Genomic DNA, 25,414 nt, shown 5'->3' with positions numbered 1-25,414 from the left:
TCTATTCTACAAAGAAAAATGAGGCTATAACTAAATTGTGCATCAGGGCACGTCACACGTTCACCTTAGGGATGCTGCGTTTGTACGCTATGTAGGCACGAGGATTTTCAGGAGCCCTTATTCTGACATTATAACAATTGACGTGGCCACAGACATGGAATTTTGCCTCGTCACTAAACACGACCTCCTTCATAAATCGTCTATCACAGTCGATCTCGATGAGCGTATCTGTAACAAACTCGGATTGTTTGGGTCTATCAATCAGTTTGATAGTGTTCAATAACTGCAATTTGTAACTCAAAAATTGGAGGTGTTCCCTTAAAACGTTATGAACTGTAGTCTGTTTCAGGCCTAATTCTCAATTGCACGCCAATTGTTGAGGACTCCTCAATTAGCTATCCTGTATAGCTTCTACAGCCCCCCTCTTATCGAAGACCTATGAGATAGGGTTTTGTCCAACAAACTACCAGCATCCTTTAACTGCTTATCCCACCAGTTGATGTTATTCCTATGTGGTGGTTGTTCATTGTACACGTGACGATTAGAATTTAGCAAGCCATAGAACACACTGAACTTACCTTTGTACCATCCACATCTTTTCTGAGATGCCCTGATCTGCTATTGCCATATGGTTCATTGTGTTGTGTCATCATCTATGTGTGCACACCAGTGAACGTCATACTACAGAAATTCTTTGTGATAGTGCCCTGTGTAAAGCAAGATTCAACCTTCTATTTTGTTTCTGTTAGCCACAATGAGCATTCGTAAATGCACCGTAACTTTGCGGATGCACTGTATTTTGCAGAAATATGTTAAGTCTCCACATGCTCCAGTCAATGCATTGAAACCTGTTGCAGCTGACAGTATAATTATGCGTGTGACTTCAGAAAATGCACTATTTGTACTGTCAGTTTCATCACATGCACCATACCATTGTCCGTGCTGCAGATTTAGCACAAAGTGCATCAAGATGCATAGAACAATGAATCTCATACAAATTGTCTGTCGATCATTGTAATTTTTGGTTCTTTCATCGTCAGCTAAATCTTTATATTCTTTCTGCATGGTGTTGTAATGTTGTTCCATGGTAAATCTGCAGTAATCGTTGATTATTCAACTGCAAGATAGATATTGCGAATTCTCATCCTTCTCTTCTGTCATTCCTACTCGTTTATAAAGGTTTGATGGCTAGAATCCATGTTTTTGTGCAAACAGCTGCTGGACCTGTGAACTTCCTGTATACCACAAAAAATAGCGAGGGATAAACATCATTGACACCACAGTTTTGTCGAACTGAAGAAAGTCATGACAACTGAAAAGTGTTGCACTGCACTGCTACCGAATACTTCTGGTAAGGACTGAGCAAAGCAAAGACCACATGAGTGCAGCACATTGTGCACATGGTGGAGTTCTGCATGCCTTGGCCAAACCTGCTGTAAAGAGAAGTAGTAATGGTTGGGCTGTGAGGTAGGTGTGGATCCAAGAAAGGAGGAAGGGGAGGGGATATGAACCACCCCCCTCTCTCCTCCTCCAAGGAACATTTTACTTTTACTATACGTGTTTATATTTTTACATAGAACAATTTCAGAGTTTCTCAGCTAATTTTTGTAAAACAAAGTAGTGTGGATGTTTACACTAAAAATGGTTGGGAATTCTAGAAATTTAGAAGCTATATTTAATACTGGATACTTTTCAGTGACTTGACAATGATCTAGACTACATGGGTGTGCTTGCAGCTCAACCGGTAACAGAAAACATTCAGTCAGGTGACCATATCTCCTGCCAACAACTGATCTGACACAGTAAGTCTACGGATAGAACCAGCAGACCACGAAAAGTTGTTTGAAGCAAGACAGAAAGGGAAAAATACTTAGTTCCCCAAATGGTTGTGGAACCAAATAGGAGCAACAGCGTTCTTATTTACACAGTCAGGTAGCCATAGACTGGAGACATTTGGTTGCAGTTGTAGAGCTAATCTAATGCTGTTAATTATGAGTCCACAGTTTCATTTCCTATTACATAAATTGCGACATTTTATACTGTCTGTCCAGTCACATTAATGTGACCACCTGTCAAAAGCCTGAATAACCACCTTAAGCAGTGCGAACCATTGTGAGGCATGCAGGAAGAGTGTCAGTGAGGTTCTGGAAGGCACCAACAGTGATGTGGAGTCATACTGAATCCGATGCCATGGTCGGTGGCACTAGGTTTTTCAGTTTAGGATACATGCTGCGAAGAGCCCGATCAGTTGGGTTTGAAATCAGGGAGTTTGGTGGCCAGGTTGAGCATCCATGCTGCTAACACCCCAATTGATTGGATTTAAATCCAATGAGTTTGGTGGCCAAGGGAGTATGGTAAACTCATCCTGATGCTCTTCAAACTACACACGTACATTGTGAGCTGTGTGACACCGCGTTAGCCTGGTGATAGATGCAATGGTACTGTGCAGAAACAAACTGCGCTTAGGGGTGGACGTGGTCCCCAGGACAGGTGCATACATGTGTTGATCTGTTGTATCTTGCAGATCAACAGTGTCACCCATTGGACAGGTATGTATGGTGTGAAATGCCTGAAAGCAAACATCGTGCAACAATCATTAGAAGAGTCCAAACCAGAGTGGGGAGTGTAATGTTCTGGGGAATGTGTCCATGGCATTCCCTGCGTAATATTGTCATTGTGGAAGGTACAGTGGATCAACGCAAGTATGCATCTGTCCTCGAGACCACGTCCACTGCTACATGCAGTTTGATTTTCCTCGGCACAATGGCACCTACCGGATGGACAATGCAACACATCACACAGCTCACATTGCACATGCGTGGTTTGAAGAGCACTCCGATGAGTTAATCCTACTCCCCTGGCCACCAAACTACCTGGATGTAAACCCAGTCAAGAATCTGTGGGGCCGCGCGGTTTGAGGCGTCGTGTCATGAACTGCGTGGCCCCTCCCGCTGGAGATTTGAGTCCTCCCACGGGCATGGGTGTGTGTGTGTGTGTGTGTGTGTGTGTGTGTGTGTGTGTGTGTGTGTGTGTGTGTGTTCTCAGCATAAGTTAGTTTAAGTAGTGTGTAAGTCAAGGGACCGATTACCTAAGCAGTTTGGACCGTTAGGGGAAAAAAAGAAAAAAGAAAGAAAGAATCTGTGGGACCACCTCGATCGGGCTGTTGGTGCCGAGGATCCTCAACTGAGAAACCTAGTGCAGTTGGCCACGGCACTGGACTTGACATGGCTCTATGGCCCTGTTAATAGCCTCCAGAATGTCACTGAATCTCTTCCTGCACGTCTCATGACTTTCACACTGCAAAAGGTCATTGTAGATGCTTTTGACGGGTGGTCACATTAATGTGAGTGGAGAGTGTATATTTTACTGTTATTATTATTAAAATCCTAAGCATTTGTTGAATGTTTAAACTTTGAGTGCCAGAAAGTTATACTTGGAGCGAGGGGGAGGGGGGAGGGGAACAGAAAGAAAGCTAGAAAGTGTGACACTCTCCAGAACTCATCTCTGAGGGGGGTGGGGGGTGGGGGGAAACCATACATTACTTTCACCTGGAACATGGCTGTACCTAGTCACATGGTCAAGGTAGTTCCTACAAATGTTTAGTCTAAGTTTTCCTTTCTTGAGTAATACAGATTTCACAAATTTAACACAGAAATACGTAAACAAGCATGGAAATTAATTTATTGTATTAAATTTTGAGAAAAGTGCCCAGAGAGATTTGTCTCGCTACAGTGACTATTTTTTTTCCTCTGCACAAAGGACTGGGGGCCCGTCACGGCAGTGGCCTTCCGCACCGACTCGAGCCCGGCGGCGCGTCCACTGATGCTGAGTGCGGCACCCTCGGGCCACGTGGTGCTGTGGGACCTGGACAAGCGACGTGCCTGCAGTCAGCTGACGAGCGGGCACGCGGGCGCGGTGGTCGGCATGAGCTGCCTGCCGGGGGAACCCGTGCTCGTCACCAACTCTGTGGACAACTCGCTCAAGGTGAGGCTGCGGCCGACCATAGCCCGCGAGTTCACGGGTGTGTGAGAACTCACTGCGGGTGCCTGTAAAATGGAAAGAGTCTGTAATGGGTGGCTGATCAGTTGACTATGATGTGATGTTAGTAAGAAGGTGGCTGTGTGACGTGTTCTGTACAGAGAGAGGTGGAGACATTTCGCAACATTGCCAGTGTATCCTCTGGTTCTATTTCGAGCCAAATGCTCCAGGCATCACCTGCAGTGGTAACTATCAGTGCACAGTGAGTGACACATTGTGTCAATGTTTCTGCTTCTGAAACTCCCTGGAAAAATTTATAGCCTCGAAAAATTATCGCTGACACTTCTTAATGTAATACTTATTGCATTTGCTTTATGCCACCCATAGTCAATACTAGACTGGCCTACCTTCAGCATATATAATATGATATGAAAATCAACACCAAATGCTCTGCGCCCGCACCAAAGCACACAATACAAACAGTAGCAGCAGAGTTGTCGAAACATCATGTGGTACACTGTTACTTAACTGCACCTTGGTATTTCTCATCACCCCAAGGGGTCACTGCCGTAAGTGCACACCACTGTATTTGCTGACACCAACGCACATGCATGCACGCGTGTGCGTGCCCAATCCCAACTACAAGCACATGCATACACACACACACACACACACACACACACACACACACACACACACACACACACACTCTCTCTCTCTCTCTCTCTCTCTCTCTCTCTCTCTCTCACACACACACACACACACACACACACACACACACACACACACACCTACTTTATCTGTTGATAATGTTGTGTAATTGCAAATCTGATGACTGTGCTGTGCTACTACTCTTTTGTAACAACCGTATTTACTTGAATCCGAGCCGCACTGAAATCTAAGCTGCACATGATAAATGAGACTCGAAATCAAAGAAAAAATATTTCTAGAATCTAAGCCGCACCTGAAATTTGAGACTCGTAATTCAAGGGAAAGAAAGGTTTTAGATCGCACCTCCATATCGAAACAAAGTTGGTCCATTGTAACACGAGACACAATTTAGGTCGAATGGATGAAGATACAGCTACAGTAGTTTGGTTCGAGTCATAAGCTTAGCAGTTAAGCTTTACCAGGTAGCCATTGCTATGCGTCAGGCACTCCGTCCGTATTTCTATGAGTACGTTGCTCCTCGCCCCCAAGTGATTTTCATCTCTTTCTGGTAGGAAAATGTTTCCTCAATGATGCTAAGAAGCAGACTGAAGTGACTTTGTGGCTCCAGACATTGGTGACGGGTTCCTGTGACATGAGTATACATTTGATGATGCATCATTACAATAAATGCTGCAGCAATGGTGGTGACTATGTAGAGAAGTAGCCAGTGAATCTATGTAAATATTCCAATAAATATTTCTTAGTGATGTTTTCGTTCTCTTTATCAGTCATTCGAACTTACTTTCTGGGTGCACCTTGTAATACAACACACAAAATTCCTTTTGCTTTTTGGGTACTTCCCCTTCCTCAAGTAATGGTACATACAGCTGATTGTGCTGTGAACTCATCAGAGGGCATTCACTTCACACAGTTGATACACAACATTGTTAATTTGTAAGCTCATATGATATTTAATCATTTTGAGTGCCCAAAAAGTATAATGACTTTGTCATTTTTGCTTTCCTCTACTTCCATTCAAGTAACTTTAATTGAGAGCCATTGCAGGAATGTACATATTTGTCCAACACAGTAATTTCACCTGCAAATTTTCCATTTTTTCATTTCACAGGTGTGGCTGATGTCTGATGGTGATTCTGGAGAGCCTCCGAGATTGTTGCGCATGCGTGAGGGTCATTCGGGGACTCCAAACTGTGTTCGTTTCCATGGAACTGTTGACTCACGTAACTTGGTCACAGCAGGAAGCGATTCGACGTTACGAATCTTTTCTACAATCAATGAGACATTTAACAAGAGTCTCGGCCGAGCATCGTATAATCGTAAGGTGAATGTTCACTTATATTTGAGGTTTGCTCTTGGTCATCAGTCTGAAGACTGAACTCCTTTATGTCTTAGGATGTGTCACCAATCCCTTGTTTAGTCAAATTAAGCCATAAATTCCCTCTCTCCCTGATTCAGTTTGGTAACTGCTCATTAGTAATGTGATGTACCCATCTAATCTTCAGTATTCTTGTGCAACAAAACATTTGACTTTGGAAATCTATCTTAGTTTTGAAGACGCTCAATGACTTTCAAGATGTAATAAGTAAGTGGTTCACTGATGTGAAGGAATGGGTCATACTAAGAGCAGCAGTCAAAAGAAAACCAAATACCCGCCACAATGGGGTGATGGAATGGTTCCATTCAAAAGTAATCACCAGATGCATTAAGACGTTTGTCCTTCTAGGAGACAACAATCAGGTCCTGTTTTGTAGAACGTGGTCGGCTGCTGACAGGTTCACAACCTCATCCACTCTTGCAATCCCTTGTCCGACTGAAACTGATGTCCACAGGTGTCTTCCTTCAGGTCACCAAAGATGTGAAAATCAGATGGCGAAAGAGTCGGGCTGTATGGAGGATGTTGCAGTGTATCACTATCAAATTGGATTCCTGGGCATTCTGACTTTATGGTGCAGCACAGTTTCTGCAAAGTGTCTTCGTAGCGCTGAGCATTGATTGTGTTCCCACTCTTAAGGAACTCATTAGCAGAGGGACGATGCAGTCAAAGGAGGATGACATCATGACCTTACCAGAACTTGTGTGAACTTTGGATTTCTTTGGTGGGAGAGATGTGGGAAGTTTCCACTGTTGGCTTTTCCGTCAGCCCTTGGGCTGTTGAAATGCTGTCAGACAGAATTCACTTGTTGCACAATAATGCCTGCCACCATACTGCGAATCAGATAAAGGCTGCACTCCAACAATTTTGTTGGGAAACACTGCAGCCTAGATCCTTCACCATGTGGTTTTCACCCTTTTGGTGACCGAAGGAAAGACGTGCGTGGATGTTGGTTTGAGTCGGATAAGGAAGTGTAAGAGAGGGTACAGTTGTGGATCTATCAATGGCGAGCTGTGTTCTACAAAACTCATCTCCTAGTGGGATAAATATCTTAATGCATGTGGTGATTACTTTTGGATGGTACCATTCCCTGATGCCACTGTCGGATGTGTTCAGTTTTCATTTGGCTGCCTCATAAAGATAACTCTGACAAGTCCCATGATTAAGCTTCTGAATGGGTACAAATTACTGCTGGGATTTTGCTGAGGCTGTTTATCGTCTCTTATATCTTGCATGCTAGGTGCAATAGTTTTGTGACGGCTGAGCCTTCCTAAGATAATTCTGAGGTGCTGTCATCTACTTCATGTGCCTTGTTTCGCTTTAAGGAATGCCTTGAATCTGTACATTAATATTTTATAAAATGAGAGATTCACAACGATGAAAAATTGTGTGTACACTGACTGGCACAAAAAAACGCAACACTCAATAAATTATGTGTAATCATTCTGTAATTATCTATTTAATCAAAGTGAAGCACTTCAACCATTTTTCTGAGATGGGGTATGTTTTTGGTATTGCTTTGCAAGCCAATAATTAAGTGTTGATTGTTTATTACACTAGCCTGAGTTGTTGTTTCCTCATCACTGAATGTGAGCGAATAATATTTTCCCGCTCTTGTAGTGCTTATTGTTGTACCCTGAATTGTTCACCTTTCAGTCACCTGTGTTTGTAGGCTCTTCCTGTGATTGTTGTAATCAGCTTTCTGAAATAAATATGCTGTATAGCTGTGAACAAGTTACAAAAGCTGTTGTTTTGGTGGAAAATGGCCGCACCATGCATTGCACTGCAGAAGTGTTAAGGACTACACCTTCACGATTTCTAGAACCATACAAAGGTAGAGGGAAATTGGAAGCTTTGCAAGGAGACCAGGAACAGGCCTGAGAAGAGAAACATCGGAGAGAGATGACCACTTCTTACAATGTCAAGTTCTCAGATCATATAACTAATGAGCAGGTATTGAATAGGATTGGGGAGAAGAGAAGCTTGTGGCGCAACTTGACTAGAAGAAGGGATCAGTTGGTAGGACATGTTCTGAGGCATCAAGGGATCACCAATTTAGTACTGGAGGGCAGCGTGGAGGGTAAAAATCGTAGAGGGAGACCAAGAGATGAATGCACTAAACAGATTCAGAAGGATGTAGGTTGCAGTAGGTACTGGGAGATGAAGAAACTTGCACAGGATAGAGTAGCATGGAGAGCTGCATCAAACCAGTCTCAGGACTGAAGACCACAACAACAACAACATTTTGCCTTATCACTCTGTCGTACAGTCTCTTATACTGAAGCTGGTGCAGTGGTTATGAATGTACTCTCTCTCTCTCTCTCTCTCTCTCTCTCTCTCTCTCTCTCTCTCTACCCCCTCCATCCCCCCTTCTCTCTCCCCCCTTTCACCCCCCTTCATATTTGTCTCCCCTCATCCCCACTATATCCTTACATCCTGGGGATCAAGTCCCCTGCCCTTCCTCCCTAACCTTCCCCTCTCCTCTCACTGAGGAAGACTCTAACAGTACCAAAAGTGAGGAATAGTTTTTTTAATTGCTGTTAAGTTTGTCTTACCAGTGTTTGTAGTGATTCTTTTTACATTATGTATTTTGGCTTTTATTTGTTACGTGAAGTTAGAGTTAGTATTATTCTGCCTACTTCACAACTGGAAAATTATTTACGTCAGTGGCTCAGTTGTGGTACTTCTCTCAGTTAGTTTGCCCGACACACTGTTTTTATATTAAAAGACACCACCAACACACAATATAGCAGATATACCTTTGCTTAATTAATTATTTGTTTTACTTTTGTGAAATTGTAATGCTGAGGAGATTCTCGCAATTTCCGTTAAGTGGAGATCAAAAAAATTTACTGAAGTCACTTTACTTAAACATGATTCAATATTGGAAAACTGATTACTTTTATTACTTCGAAGGAAGAACCACTAATCAAGAGAAATCTCCTACATTCACAATTATTTTTGTTATTTGTCAAAATTAGCAAATTTTAAAATATTTATTACAACTTCGGGCCGTTATCATTTAGAACAATGGCATTGACCTACGCACCAATTTTCCCCTATAAAATTTGCATAAATCATTAAAGTCATTCACTTCATGAATATAGGATCTGTTGCGGTAAAATATTAGTGACAATTTTAAGTAATATTTGATTATATTTAGTCTAAATGTTACGTGAAACTTACAGGTTTTCATGCCTCGTCACAAAATGGCTTCTTACATTACCAAGAAACGAAAGGGAAGTGTGCGATCCTTTTTCTAAGGAACAGAGACAACAATAACAATTGTAGATCATATTAGTTGATTACATAGCCTTTGTGAATTTTCTGCGATAATATTTATTTTGTTAAGACGTCAGTTTTGTTAAATTTGTGAAATTCTTCAATATTATTTTTTCACGTTATGTGGTGTACCACCACATGCTACTGGAACTTCACCCACTGAATTTAATTACTGACCAGCCATTTTGTCTCCTTATAGTTTCACAAACATAAAGGAAATTCGTTTTAAAAATTTTAAGTGGCTAAAGCTTCAAACTGGTTTGAACTTTCAAAAAGAATGATGTAAACACCATTTTTAGTTAGTTAAATTGTGTGAAAGTAGAAGCAAAGGCACATTGCAGATTAAACAAGTGCCTTCTTAAATTAAACAATAAACATTAATTAAATTTAATGTTTACACATATTGTTTTAAAAAGAAATGTGAATATTACAGTCTAACTATATGAATATGCAGTGAAATTAAAAACTGGCTAGTATTTTAATTATTTCTTAGAAACATAAAGTAGTTTTATATTATTCATATGTATCAGAATACTGATTAATATTGCAGGCATCTAAAAAACGGAAAGGGGGCATTGCTGAAGATCCACTGATTATGCCCCCTATCACTAGTTTTGCGTCTGAAACCACGCGTGAAAAGGAGTGGGACGGAATTGCAGCTGTGCACCTCGGAGTGCCCTTTGTCACTACCTGGTCGTATGACAAACTGAGAATGGGAGACCACAGGCTAATGCATGAAAGGTTTGTCAGAATGCTTCTTGTCTTCAATAGATACTATTCCCACCATAAATATGTATAAATGAAGTGGCTGTTTTTAAGTCTACTGAAACCTGTGAGGAGCAGCAATGAAGCAACCATAAATATTTTTATGACAATGTGCTGGGTTGTAATGTCAGTACTAGTTGTGAGCAACCCATTGTTATAAATATTAATTTTTATTATTTAGACATCCCTAGCGCATATCTTAGTCTAAAGACTTTCCTGTTACTTTTCAATATAGTCTCTTTTTTTGCACACATTTTCCTCGCAGGTCTTTAAATCTGTAAAATCCCTTGTGGTAGACATCCATTCCAGCTGCCAGTAAACATCAATGTACCACTTAATGGATCTCTCAGTGTTGGTACCACAACTATTGTTTCACATACCGTATTTATTCGAATCTAAGCCGCACTTTTTTTTCTGGTTTTTGTAATCCAAAAAACCGCCTGCGGCTTAGAATCTAGTGCAAAGCAAGCAGAAGTTCTGAAAAATGTTGGTAGGTGCCGCCACAACTAACTTCTGCCATCGAATATATGTAGCGCTACACAGGCATGCTTTGTAGGCACAAAGATAAATACTGGCGCAAATACCTCTGCGTCAGTAAATAAATTTTTAAAAAAAGGTGGAAGAAGAGCTTTTTTTTCTCCACCCCGAGTTTCGACCACTGCATTTTCATACATTATCCAATGAAGTAAATACAAATTCCATATTGTTCATCTTCGAATGTAGCAGAATTTCAATGTACTACGAAAATCCGACTGGCAAGACTGTTTGGGATGTTTGTCAATATGGCCAACTCTACGTTCTGAATTTTTTCCTACCTGTGAGAAGAGATCGTTGCTAATAGGAACCTGATGAAATGTGAATCACATGCAGTATTCTCTTCGCCATAAGAATAATACGAATATAAACATTTTGCCATGTATTCTTACGTGTGTGCTGCTATCTCATTTAAATCCTGTCTCCCTAATAAACTACGAAACTAGAGTGAGACAACAGCAAACGCGGAAGAATATACATATCGTGTCATGTTTATATTCGTATTATTCTTATGCCTAATAGTGATACAGTCAGAAATGAAGCACGGCAACTGACTAGATTTTTAAATCTAAGATGACTCTAATTTCTGTGCAGAATTTGATGTACTGAAGAAGCGGCCGCAAAGATTTTCAAACGGAGAAAAATTTTCGCCTAACTCTCGTTCAGAACATGTTCTATAAACGCAGTCTATTATTTTGTTCTTGTTGATCATTATCAAAGAAAGCAGCAGTGTAAGTAACAACAAGTAGTAGTCTCTTGCCATTGTTTTGCTAATGAGACGATTCCTCTCTCTCTCTTTTTTTTTTTTTTTTTTTTTTTTTTTTAATTGCCGGCCGCGGTGGTCTAGCGGTTCTGGCGCTGCAGTCCGGAACCGCGGGACTGCTACGGTCACAGGTTCGACTCCTGCCTCGGGCATGGGTGTGTGTGCTGTCCTTAGGTTAGTTAGGTTTAAGTAGTTCTAAGTTCTGGGGGACTTATGACCTAAGATGTTGAGTCCCATAGTCCTCAGAGCCATTTTTTTTTTTTTTTTAATTGTAAGTGGGGTAGCGCGCACAAAAGCAAGCCATGCCGCCAGCAGCGACAGGCCGTAAACACGCACTATCAGAATGCGACAAACAATGCATGACACAGTACAGTAATGCATTTTCAGCTTAGAGTGACGTAAGCACCTATAACAAAGAGAACGGCACTTATCAGATCAAAGCATAATAAGCAATAGATTCAAACCAGACGAAGCAAGTGAAAAAGGAAGGGTACCCATATAAATACATACGGAGCACCAGACGCATAACAATGGCTACCTGGTGAAGCTTAACTGCTAAGATTACGACTTGAACCAAACTACTGTAGCTGTATCATCATTCATTCGACCTAAATTGTGTCTCATATTACAATGGACCAACTTTGTTTCGATTTGGAGGTGCAGCCTAAAATTTTCCCTCCCTTTGAATTTAGAGTCTCCAATTTCAGGTGTGGCTTAGATTCGGGAAATTTTTTGTTTTCCTTTATTTTGAGTCTCATTTTTCAGGTGCGGCTTAGATTCGAGTGCGGCCTAGATTCGAGTAAATACGGTAATTGAAAAGATGGTAGTTGAAGAATGACAAGTGGGGACTTTAACTAGTATGTGGAAAACTTTTCCACCCAAAAGTCCCAATTGTCAGCACAGTGGCAACCAGAGTGAGTCAATACATTATCACACTGCAGAAAAATCTTCTTCCAAAGGCACTTATTTGCAATGCACGACAGAACTTCGTAAGTGTCTGGAAGTAGCAGACAGGATCTATGATCTGTTTAGGTTCAAAAAAATCAACCAGAATGCAATTGTTTGCCCATGACTCTCTCAGCCAATCACACTGTTCTTGCTTTCTATCTTAATGAGAAATCCAGATTGTGCCAATCTGGCAATTTATCTAGGGTTCATAGTGATCAAACCAGATTTCATCACCTGTCACAGTTAACAAGAAAAATTCATCTGCACTTTTAAAGTTCTGAAGAAGGCGTTAGGTGATGACTATACTCAGAACTTCGTAGTCTTTGTGTGTGTGGGGTCCAGTGGGTACAAACATTTTGATAACCCAAGCTTTGAATCATTTGCTACACTGCACTGCTCCCTGTTGCAAATTTTGTTGCAATTTCATTCACAGTAACACATCTGTTTTCCCTATGAACTTGTAAGCTCTCTTTGTTGCATACCGTGGGTGCACTTTAAGAACAAAAGCTGCAAGGTTCATCTCCTCATGTGGATGCATCTTTGTTTTTTAAGTGTTTTATCTGTCTCCTAACACCCCCGCACCCACACACACACACATATCAGTATGCACTATAAAGACAGATGAATTTCGGCAGCAGGATGCAATAAACATGAGCTCAGGTATAAGTAAAAATATTGGACATACACTGTAGGCCATTAAGATTGCAACAGCAGCGAGAATGGCAAATAATGAAATTATACTTATTGTGCATGGACAGTAACATAGGAAGACTCAAACAATGGAAAAATGGAAAATCCAGGATGGAATAATGACAGTATTATTAAAGGAATAAATTGCTAGAGAAGATAGTGAGTGCATGTGCAACACCCCCCCCCCCCCCCCCCCCCCTTACGTGTATGCGAGAGGAGGAGTACTTTAGAAGGAGGCCTTTGGCCAAAACCTCAAATTTATAGTTCTCTGTCTATTTTACCTGTTGCGACTCAACATCTCCTACGTGTGGTGAATAGCAGTCAATCCATTTCATAATATTGTCAAAATAGGAAGACTACATAATTACGAGGGGCATTCAAAAAAGTAATACAACACATTTTTGTCTGAAAGCAGGTTGGTTTTACTCAGGATTCCGCTAAACCATTTTATTCCCCAATCTTTTAACTAAAAAAACACTAGTTTTCAGCATAATCTCCATTGAATGTGACGCCCTTACGCCACCTTATTGCGAGGGTCTGTGTGCTCTCGTGATACCACTCTACTGGTGAGTGTCAGAGCCGACGTCTTGCTGCATCAATAACCACCCCATTGTCCACGTACTTTCACAATCAGTCTTGTAATGTGCAGGCAATTTTGTACAGGTGGTCCTTCGTTGCTCTCTATGGTCTTCTGTTAGGCGGAAAGGAGCCCAGTGGGCACACCACCTTTGACTACTCCAACTGATGAACGAGGGTGTCAGCACTACCAACAGAGACATCAAGTTGTGTAGTGAGGTATTTGATTGTGAAACGTCAGTCACCTCGCATTTGTGTGTTTGCATGTTCCAACATTGCAGGAGTCACAGCAGTGTGCAGCCGGCGGGCTCATGGGAGATCTGACAGGTTTATGTGGCATTGTTGTAATGATGTCAGATGCCTTGCCCAACAACTCGCTGTGCTTTTTTCCACTGCCAGGTCTGCATAGACATTCTGCAGGTGCCTATAAATACTCTATGTGATCAGAAGTATCTGGACACCTGGCTGAAAATGACTTACAAGTTTGTGGCACCCTCCATCAGTAATGCTGGAATTCAATATGAGTGCCCCACCCTTAGCCATGCTGACTGCTTCTATTCTCGTAAGCATGTGTTCAATCAGGTGCTGGAAGGTTTCCCGGGTAATAACAGCCATTCTTCACAGGGTGCTGCACTGAGAAGAGGTATCGGTGTCGGTCAGTGAGGCCTGGCACGAAGTCGGCATTCCAAAACAACCCAAAGGTGTTTTGTAGGGTTCAGGTCAGGACTCTGTGCAGGCCAGTCCATTACAGGGGTGTTATTGTCATGTAACCACTGCGCCACAGGCCGTGCATTATGAACAGGTCTTTGATCGTGTTGAAAGATGCAATGGGATCCCCGAATTGCTCTTCAACAGTGGGAAGCAAGGAGGTGCTTAAAACATCAAACTAGGCCTGCGCTGTGATAGTACCACACCAAACAACAAGGAGTGCAAGGCCCCTCCATGTAAAATATGACCACACTGTAACACCACCGCCTCCGAATTTTACTGTTGGCACTACACATGATGTCAGATGACATTCACTGGGCCTTCGCCATACCCACACCCTGCCATCGGATCGCCACATTGTGTTCCATGATTCGTCACTCCACACAACAGTTTTTCTACTGTTCAGTCATGCAATGTTTACACTCTTTACACCAAGTGAGGCATAGTTTGGAATTTACCGGCGTGATGTGTGGCTTATGAACAGCCACTCGACCATGAAATCCAAGTTTTCTCACCTCCTGCCTAACTGTCATAGTACTTGCAGTGGATCCTGATGCAGTTTGAAATTCCTGTGTGATGGTCTGGATAGATGTCTGCCCATTGCACATTACGACCCTCTTCAATTGTCGGCAGTCGCTGTCAGTCAACAGACGAGGTCACTCGGTTCACTTTTGTGTTGTACATGTCCCTTCACATTCCCACTTCACTACCTTATTGGAGACAGTGGACCAAGGGATGTTTAGGAGTGTGGAAATCTCATGTACAGATGTATGACACAGGTGACACCCAATCACCTGACCACATTCGAAGTCCGTGAGTTCCGCAAAGCACCCCATTCTGCTCTCTCAAGATGTCTAATGACTTCTGAGGTCGCTGATGTGGAGTACCTGGCAGTAGATGGCAGCATAATGAACCTAATATGAAAAACCTATCGTTTTGGGGGTGTCTGGATACTTTTGATCACATAGTGTATCTGTGATGCTCTGCTTTTCTTCAAAAGCACCACCATTACAGACAGTATTTGAAGGCTATGTATACAACTGCCACCTATTAGAACTTCATGGAACTATTGAGGGTGAAGCGGGGATATTCCATGCTGCCCCACAACAAATTCCACATTTTTCCAACTGAAATTGGCAGGGGTGGGGGGTGTTGCGTTACTTACTGATTGCCCCTCTTAAATTTGTGGAAATTTATGGGTATGGAACACATGAAATAAAGTAAACAGAACTGCCACCTCTCGTAGCAACACAGGCTCCATTGTAGCTGGCCATTGGTTCTAACTGAGCTTGGAAGAAAGATAAGAATGTGTCGTTCTGTGCTGCTTCATTTGTGTGCCAGATTATTGAGGCTGGCAAATGGTGGCATGCCAGTCTCTTGGCAACTTGCAACCAGATGCTCTCAGTGGATGAGCGGTCTGGAGAAACTGATGGCAGGGGCAATAGTTGAACACCTTCTGTGTAGAGGTAGGTCAAGGCTTCATGTGTAACATGCAGTGTTGCATTAACATGTTGAAAGATAATATAGAATAGACCTCAAGAATATGGCACAGCCACTGTCCTTAAAATCTCAGAAATATAATAGCTGATGTCCATATTACTGTCGGTGTGAAATAGAGGTGATGGTGTTGTAACTGAATGGCTCCACATACAGTCACACCAACTACTGGGCCGATATGCCAATGATGAGAACAAATCTGGCAACATTTCTTCTCCCTAGAGTCTCCTCACATGTGTGTCCTTTGTGATGCTATATGCAGAATTTGAATTCAGCTGAAAAGGTGGCGTGGTGCTCTTACGGTGCCCAGTCTTATCAGATGCATCGTTTTGGCGTTTCTCTCTCTGTCATAGTGTCGAGGAAAGCAGCGACAACGGTCACATCAGGTACAGTGAATGGGGAAGTGGACTTGCTTTCAGTAAGGCCAGGATCCACACGGCTAGTACATTAAGTCTGGAGCATCACACAAATTGAACTGGAGAAGTCGGCCGTGGCTGAACATTGCCTAGAAAATGGGCATAAAATACTATTTGAGAAGGCAAGAGATGTGGCTCAAATACCATCATACTGGGATTCTTTTACCAATGAAAGGGCTGCCATTAGAATAAACAACAGCAATTTTAATGGAGACTGGGAGAACACACTTAGTAGGACACGGGAGCTCGCTTTGGGCATTGACCGAAAGGTAAGACGTAGGCTCGACACTCGTAGGAACATGGGAGCACCAGTTTCAAATGTGGCACCAGCCCCTCGCATCATCTGATGTCACTCGGTCTCCCGGCAGGATGGAGCTTCTAGGAGCTGGTTGACTTACCTTCCATGCATGTGTCATTGTGGTAGATTTCAGTCACAGCCATTACATCCATGTAAACGAAACAATATGCCAGCCCCAATGTGATTTTACCTCCTCATGACGGTCGCGGAGACAGCTATCAAAATTGCAAATGTTGTAATACAAGTGATTTGTCATGTAAATTCAGTAGATTTTATTGAAAATGTAAAGACTCCAAGGACACATACACTGCTTATTGTTACAACTGTTTGGGCACCCTTTATTGTGACATGTGTGTTTAATTTGATCTAAATATGTTATCATATACCCCTACAATGAACTACCTGTCACATCACTTGTCAGTAAAGTGACTGTATCCTAGTGGGTGTTGCATGTATTTCTGTTAGAAATTAATATTTCTCTCTCTATCTCTCTCTCTCTCTCTCTCTCTAAAGGAAACATTCCACGTGGGAAAAATTATATATAAAAACAAAGATGAGGTGACTTACCGAACAAAAGCGCTGGCAGGTCGATAGACACACAAACAAACACAAACATACACACAAAATTCAAGCTTTCGCAACAAACTGTTGCCTCATCAGGAAAGAGGGAAGGAGAGGGGAAGACGAAAGGAAGTGGGTTTTAAAGGAGAGGGTAAGGAGTCATTCCAATCCCGGGAGCGGAAAGACTTACCTTAGGGGGAAAAAAGGACAGGTATACACTCGCACACACGCACATATCCATCCACACATACAGACACAAGCAGACATATTTAAAGACCAAATACTGCAGGAATAAACAATGGGATAATTCCACTCATGTTTCAGGAATTGGTAGAACTGAGGTGCTTTAAACTCTGTATTTGAATACGCATGCCTATACCCGTTTCTTTGGCACTTCAGTGTACAACAATATAGCAATGTTTGTGGGTGACGTTCTTCTGGAACGTCATGTTTTACATGCCATCTTCTCTGTACAATACTTAGCTGCATAATACCAAGAAGTGTTCCCTGTTGCTCCAGCGTGCATCTGTAGAAATCCAAGAACAGCCGTTGTTTATGTTCAGCTGACGAAGTATGACATTCTCTTTTACACTTGCATTCTACTACTACTACTACTAGTAGTAGTAGTAGTAGTAGTAGCAGTAGATGTTTCATTATCTGATTGCAAGACTGAGAATACGGATGTAGGTTATGCTAGGAGTATGAACATAACTTACATTTACATGAACTTTTGTAGGCTGTTTTGCTGCCACAGTGTTTGGTCTGTAGTTCTTGTAGGATTTTCCACTGTTCCTATAAAAACAAAGATGAGGTGACTTACCGAACAAAAGCGCTGGCAGGTCGATAGACACACAAACAAACACAAACACACACACAAAATTCAAGCTTTCGCAACAAACTGTTGCCTCATCAGGAAAGAGGGAAGGAGAGGGGAAGACGAAAGGAAGTGGGTTTTAAGGGAGAGGGTAAGGAGTCATTCCAATCCCGGGAGCGGAAAGACTTACCTTAGGGGGAAAAAAGGACAGGTATACACTCGCACACACGCACATATCCATCCACACATACAGTCACAAGCAGACATATTTAAATTTGGTCTTTTACTGGCCACCACCCTGTGTGTTATATTCTTCTCATTACTTTCCAAAGTTGCTTTTGACAAAACAAACCTGGGCATCCATCTACATACCAGGGTATATATAATAGAAGGAAACATTCCACGTGGGAAAAATTATATATAAAAACAAAGATGAGGTGACTTACTCATCAGGAAAGAGGGAAGGAGAGGGGAAGATGAAAGGAAGTGGGTTTTAAGGGAGAGGGTAAGGAGTCATTCCAATCCCGGGAGCGGAAAGACTTACCTTAGGGGGAAAAAAGGACAGGTATACACTCGCACACACGCACATATCCATCCACACATACAGACACAAGCAGACATATATATATATATATATATATATATATATAAAAACAAAGATGAGGTGACTTACCGAACAAAAGCGCTGGCAGGTCGATAGACACACAAACAAACACAAACACACACACAAAATTCAAGCTTTCGCAACAAACTGTTGCCTCATCAGGAAAGAGGGAAGGAGAGGGGAAGACGAAAGGAAGTGGGTTTTAAGGGAGAGGGTAAGGAGTCATTCCAATCCCGGGAGCGGAAAGACTTACCTTAGGGGGAAAAAAGGACAGGTATACACTCGCACACACGCACATATCCATCCACACATACAGTCACAAGCAGACATATTTAAATTTGGTCTTTTACTGGCCACCACCCTGTGTGTTATATTCTTCTCATTACTTTCCAAAGTTGCTTTTGACAAAACAAACCTGGGCATCCATCTACATACCAGGGTTGACAAGAAACTTTACATCACTGCATTTTTCAGATCCAAGCACTGTAGTGAGGACTTATTTGTAAGTTACCTTTTATTCGCTGATGATACAGCGTTCATAGCACATACTCAAGACAACCTTCAAAGGCTTGTGGACAAATTTGCCTCTGCATACAAGCTCTTCTCCATGTCTGTGAAGGTAAAGAAGACTGTGGTTATGGCACAAGGAGACACAGCTGCGCATGGCATAAGATTAGATTGCTCCTTGTTGAATGTATTCGACAAATTCTGTTATCTTGGTTCACTAGTGTCAGATCTTTCTCCAGACAATAAAGTAAATGCAAGAACTAGCAAAGTGACAAAAACTTTCAGGATGCTCCACACAAGAGCATTTGACAAAAAAAAATCTTATGGTGACCACAAAAATGCACATCTATCAAGCATGCATGCTGAGCACCCTCTTGTACAGCACTGAGACCTTGACATCGCATGTCAGATAATAATGTAAGTTCAACATCTTGCATCTGCAGTGCCTACAAAACATTCTGGGCATAACATGGAGGGACCAGGTGCCAAATGGGATAGTTCTTGAATGCTGCGGATCTTTCGAGTATAACTGCCACACTCGAGGAATGTTGCCTGTGGTGGACACTTACATTGTATGGACCACTCCCGTCTTCCCTGACACGCATTGCTAAGTGAGACAGCATATGCCAGGTCCCCAGGAAGACCTGCTATGTGCTTAAAAGATTGTGCCAAGCAGGGTATGAATGCATGTAGCATTGGCTGTGACAAATGGGGGAAGCTTCCTGAAGACCACAGTAGATGGAAACCCATCAAAGATTGCAACAAGTTCCAAATGGCGCTTGGCTCAACAACTTAGTTGCAAAACAAGTGTATAGACAAGTGCCTCTGACAAACCCACCTTTTGGCGTGGTATATACTTGCCCAAACTGTGGGCGCCAAGTGGGCTCTCGCATTATAGTCCCGAGTAACTGATGAAAGAGTGATGCTACCTTGATTTTTGTTAGAAAATATAGATCATTGATTGATTTAGGTGAGCCATCTTAAAAATGTGTGCCTATATAAAGGCACCCTTGATATACTATCATTACAATGCATTTCATACAATTTGTAGTTGCCGAACAGCAACAGAAGAAATTATCGTGCAACTGAGGTGGTATGTGAGAACCAGGTAGGTATTTACCTTAGTGGATGTAGAAAACTTCCTAAAAACATATCCTGGCTGGCACACCGACTCCCTACATTAAACCAGGAGGCTGGTTTGATGTGTGGCTGCCACACCTCCCTGAGTCCCTGAAGTTACAATCCTGGCAGATAGTAAGGTGTAGAACCCTTCCGAAGTCACATTCTTGCACTATCAATGTCAGAGTGGAAATGTTTTCTTTTCCAAAACTGAATCAAAACCCATACTAATTAAATAAATTTTAAAGGCAAATATTTTGACAAACAGTATAATGATTTGTACCAAAAAAGTGTATTTATCTATTATTGGTTATGTAAAAAACTTAACAGTCAACCTTTGTGTTACTTGACAAGTTTGTTTTGTTAGCTCAGTTAGTTAATAATTTTTATACTGGTAGTCAGTTGTGTAATTTTACTCATAGACAAATAGGTATGCAGATCTGTTTACAATTGTGTTCCAGGTTTAACAATTATAAGGGTGACCGATCTCTCTCTAATTCCTATGTGACGTGCGTGTGCATCACTCGCTGTGGCAACTTTGCAGTGGTCGGGATGAGTTCTGGCCACGTGGATCGTTTCAACATCCAGTCGGGTATCCACAGGGACACGTATGGAACCCCTACTGCTCACACGGGGGCCGTGAGGGGCGTCGCTACTGACACTCTCAACCAGGTTACAGTCACTGTGGGTGCAGATAGCATGCTTCGATTTTGGCGGTTTAAGTGTAAAGGTGTGGTCTCGTAATGTAAAATCCATACTAAAGCCATAAGTTAAAAAATTACTTGATTGTGTGTTAACCTTATTTTAGAATTTTATTTCTACAGTAACTTTGTTTACTTCTATCTGTTGCAATAAATTGCTAGCACTCCTGAAGAGGTTAAGATTGCACTGTCCATCAATGTTGGCAGACCTTAAATATTACCCACATGCTTGACTTCATACTCCCAAATATCGCATTATTAGAACCCTAAAAATGTGTTTATTTTTACACTTGCTAATATGAAGTTCTATGAAGATTTATCATATGCTTCTGTCACGTGGGAGGAAAGTACGGATGACAGCACCTGTAGATGATGTAAAAATGGTGATGGTGAAACTTGTTTATCCTGCATATTTCCACACACTAATGAGTTTTGGTACCATCTTTTTAGAAAATTTGACATACACAGAGCATATTTTCAAAATGCAGAAATGTGTTTTAAGAATGAAGTTTGCTATTTGAAACTGAATGTTCAGTCTTTTAATAACTTGGTGTCATGACAACTGTTTCACAGTATATATTCGCTTATTACTGTCCTATGTCATTTCTAGTATTTCTTTTTTTCTGAAAATATGGTACAAAGCGTGAATATAATACCAGGGGTAGGGACAATATTCACATAAACTTCTAGGTTTTAATGTTATTACAACAGTGAGTCGGATAAAAGGGTACACATTGAAGAAACCACCAGAACAAGTTAAATGCCTTGTCAGTAATGTAGTGAAGTTAGAGAACAAGCAATTTTCTGTTGGCAACTCCTCCTGTATTGGTTTGTATATTCTCAGACATCCATGAACCTACATTCCACTTATTAACAGTATTACAAAAAAGATGGATTGCTACTTACCATAAAGAAGACATGTTAAGTTGCAGCCAGACACAGTGAAAAAACTGTTACACATTTAGCTGTTGGTCAAAGCCTTCTTCAGAATAAAAAATGCACACACATCCACACAAGCGAGCACACCTCATGCGCACACGACCACTATCTCCGGCAGCTCGGACCTTAATGCATCTGTGGCATTAAACAAAAGTAGCGATCTGTAAAGGGACAGGGTAGGGGGAAAATACGAGGGCTTACTGAAGAGTAATGCCTTCAAATTTTTTATGTGAAAACTCTTAAAGCTTTTTAAACAAAAGAAACGTTGTTAACATTCAAAATCTGTATTCTTTGTGTCTGCATATTTGCAGCCTTCTGCCACTAGAAGGCTCATAATTGTAGCTTGTCACCTGGCGGTATGTAACATCACTACATCTGTGAGTGGATAACAGCATACTGAAATAAAGTTTTGAATATGAAGTGTTCGTTCCCACATGGAGCACCCTCTCGTTGCGCTGCAACATCTACAGCAATCTGATCCATTGCTTTCACTGTCATTTGTCATTGAATTCCCCCCCCCCCCCTCCCCCCCCCCCCCTCCCCCCAATCCGAAGGCAGTCCCAACTTGACCCCATCCGATTTTCATCCATTTCCAAAACTGAACAAACATGTTTGAGAACTTCACTTTATTAGTGATGAAACGGTGCAAGCAGAGGTAAGGTTGTTGCTCTGTCAACAAAGTTAAACATCGTGAAGTGATGGTATCAACAAAGTGGTCTCCTATTGAGAGAAACATGTTAGTCACCAGGGTGACTATGTTGAGAAATAAATATGTGGGCATCAGGAGTGATGTAGGATGTTAATAAAGTTTATTTTAGATACAAATATCTAAGAGTTTTTACATAAAAATTTGGAGGCAGTACTTTTTAACATACCCTCATACAAACAAAGGAAAACCTAGGATGGAATGAGAACAATATGAGTTAGAATATGTTTGCTACTCACCATCTAGAGGAGGCACCAGTAGTCGATTAGCGGGCAGGTACACTTAAATGGGTTGAGTATTGGATTTCGGAAGAGATGTGGGGTGGGGAATTATAGCAGGGTAGGAGCAGGGTGTTGGGGTATTCTGAGCATGGGTTTGTTTATAAGCTGAGGCAGGGAAAGGACAGTGCAAGTAAGCATGAGGGGAGGATTGGGGGAGGCATGTGGGAGTGGGTGCGGCATGTGGGGATACTGACCAGCAAAGGATGAGGTCAGATGGCTTACAGTAGCAAAGGATATGTTGGAGGGTCAGTTTCTACCTGCACTATTCAGAAAAGGTGCTGTTGATGGCAAGAAGCCTGATGGCAATGTTTGTGACAGGACTGGAGTAGGGAGTATTGAGGCTATGTATGTGCAGGTCCTGCACCTGGGTCTGTATGATGGATATGAGGCAATGTGTTGAGGGTAGGGGTGGAATGAGGATGGACAAGACTGCTGTATAGGTTGTGGTGGGGGGGAGGGGGAAGAAGGGGATAGATGGGGATCAGTGGACTGCCACTGTGAGAGGGGTGGGGAGGATATTACTCATTTCATGCCATGGTGAGCGATAGTTGCAGCCATTGCGGAGAAAGTGATTCAGTTGCTCCAGTCCTATGTGGAACTAAGTCACAATGGGGGCATTCTTTTGCGGGTAGTCAGTGGGCATGGGAGATCTGTTTCTGGACAAGGTGTGGAGGATAAATTCAGTTTGTGAAGGTTACTGTAAAATACGTCACTTACACTAATGTAATGTTAGTTCTCCAGTATAACACATTAAAGTAAGTTATATATGGTAATTTATTTTAGTGTGTTATATATGCTGGTACAGTGACAAATACCACATAATGGCCAATAGACTTTATATCTGGTACAGTGGTGCCCAGACCTACAGCGGTTGTATGAAACTCTTTATTAGGACGAAGCAGGATGATGCAGTGATTAGCACGCTGGATTCACATTTGGGAAGACAGTGGTTCAAGTGTGTGTCGGGCCATTCAGATTTGGATTTTCTGAGATTTCCATAAATTTCTCTGGGCAAATACTGGGAGGGTTTCTTAGAAAGGGCACAGCCAATTTCCTTCCCCATCCTTGAAGCAGTTTGAGCTTGTGGTCCCTCTCCTGTGACCTCAAAGGATGTTAAATCCTACTCTTCCTGCCTACCTTTATATTAGGAATGCTGTCTCATTGCTTTCCCATTCCAGTAATGTGTTGAACATAACATACTTCAATCATAACAATTTTTATCGTGCTATAGTTTGATAATGCACACAGAGGCATAATTAATTTCTAAATACTGAAATAAAGTGTTTATTTGAAAACAAAAGAAAAGTGTACACAGGAAAATAACTTCCTTTAAGAAATTTTCTGGTCTCCGAGGGATTTTACTGAAGATGAATGTGTTGCTATCAGGTACAAAGCCACTGTCGAAAGTGGACCTGGACGAGCGGCCACTGTTCCTGCGGACACATCACGAGTCGTCTCTGGTTGCCATTGCCCTGGAAGACTTTTCAGTGTCGGTGGCAGACACAGAGAGTCGCTCAGTGGTGCGGAAGCTGGCCGGACACCCTGGTGCGCAGATCACAGACGCGACTTTCAGTCCCGACTCGCGGTGGCTGGTTACTGCTGGCACAGACTGCCGTATCCGCACGTGGGACCTTCCTTCGGGAAAACTTGTGGATTCATTTCAGGTAAGGATATGTGTGTCTTATGCACTGCACAAAATCTGGACTCCAAATTAAAAATAATATATGAAGAAAAATAAATAAATGTGAGACATGCTTTTTAAATAAATATCATTTTTGTGTCAGACAAGGGCAGGTACTTTCTTTAAAACAATTTTATTATTAGAAAAAGTTTATAAATTCCTCTAGTTTTTAACATGATTTCTACAAAAGAATAAAGAACGGACTTTTGAATTACAGTCTCTTAAAAATCTGTTGTGTCATTTCACTGTCTTTTCCTTTTTTGATTTTTGTGCAATATGAATCTCTCATGTTTTGCCCCTCAGTGTCAATTCAGCTTAAAAACCTGACACCTTATTTACTGAGCTTTACGAGAATACATAGGGGAAACAAGTAGTTTGTTTTCTGTATGAATTTCATAAAGAACACATCGTGAAACTTAAAGAAAGTCACTAGACAACACAGCAACTTTCTGCAGCAAGTGATTAGTGGAGACAGATGGTCATCCACTTAAGATTTCATCATGAATACCGTATTTACTCGAATCTAAGCCGCACTTTTTTACCGGTTTTTGTAATCCAAAAAAAATCTAAGATGACTCTAATTTCTGTGCAGAATTTGATGTTGTAAAGAAGCGGCCGCAAAGATTTTCAAACGGAGAAAAATTTTTGCGTAACTCTCGTTCAGAACAATCATACGCAGTCTATTATTTTGTTCTTGATGATAATTATCAAAGAAAGCAGCAGTGTTAGTAACAACAAATAGCAGTCTCTTGCCATTGTTTCGCTAATGAGACGATTCCTCTCTTCTTTCTTTTTATTTTAAGCAGCGGTAGCGCGCACAAAAGCAAGACATGCCGCGAGTGGCGAGTAAGCAATCGATTCAAACCAGACGAAGCACGTGAAAAAGGAAGGGTACCCGTATAAATACAGACGGAGCGCCTGACGCATAGCAATGGCTACCTGGTAAAGCTTAACTGCTAAGCTTACGACTCGAACCAAACTACTGTAACTGTATCGTCATTC

General features: G+C 41.7%; 1 protein-coding gene across 1 annotated transcript in view; it reads left to right on the top strand.

Moving 5' to 3' along the window:
* The window catches only part of LOC124551108 (WD repeat-containing protein 36), a 99,877-nt gene that overhangs the window by 41,663 nt on the left and 32,800 nt on the right, over positions 1–25,414 (top strand). The window contains exons 5-9 of the mRNA XM_047126046.1: positions 3,760–3,984; positions 5,759–5,971; positions 9,855–10,045; positions 20,566–20,834; positions 24,118–24,395. Coding sequence (XP_046982002.1) covers positions 3,760–3,984; positions 5,759–5,971; positions 9,855–10,045; positions 20,566–20,834; positions 24,118–24,395 — 1,176 coding nt within the window. The remainder of the gene's footprint in view (positions 1–3,759; positions 3,985–5,758; positions 5,972–9,854; positions 10,046–20,565; positions 20,835–24,117; positions 24,396–25,414) is intronic.

This window comes from Schistocerca americana, chromosome 9 (genome assembly GCF_021461395.2).
Source record: "Schistocerca americana isolate TAMUIC-IGC-003095 chromosome 9, iqSchAmer2.1, whole genome shotgun sequence".
In the NCBI taxonomy this organism is placed as follows: Eukaryota; Metazoa; Arthropoda; class Insecta; order Orthoptera; family Acrididae; genus Schistocerca; species Schistocerca americana.
Note: the sequence above shows the minus strand (reverse complement) of the source record. Positions and strands in the feature narration are given on the sequence as shown.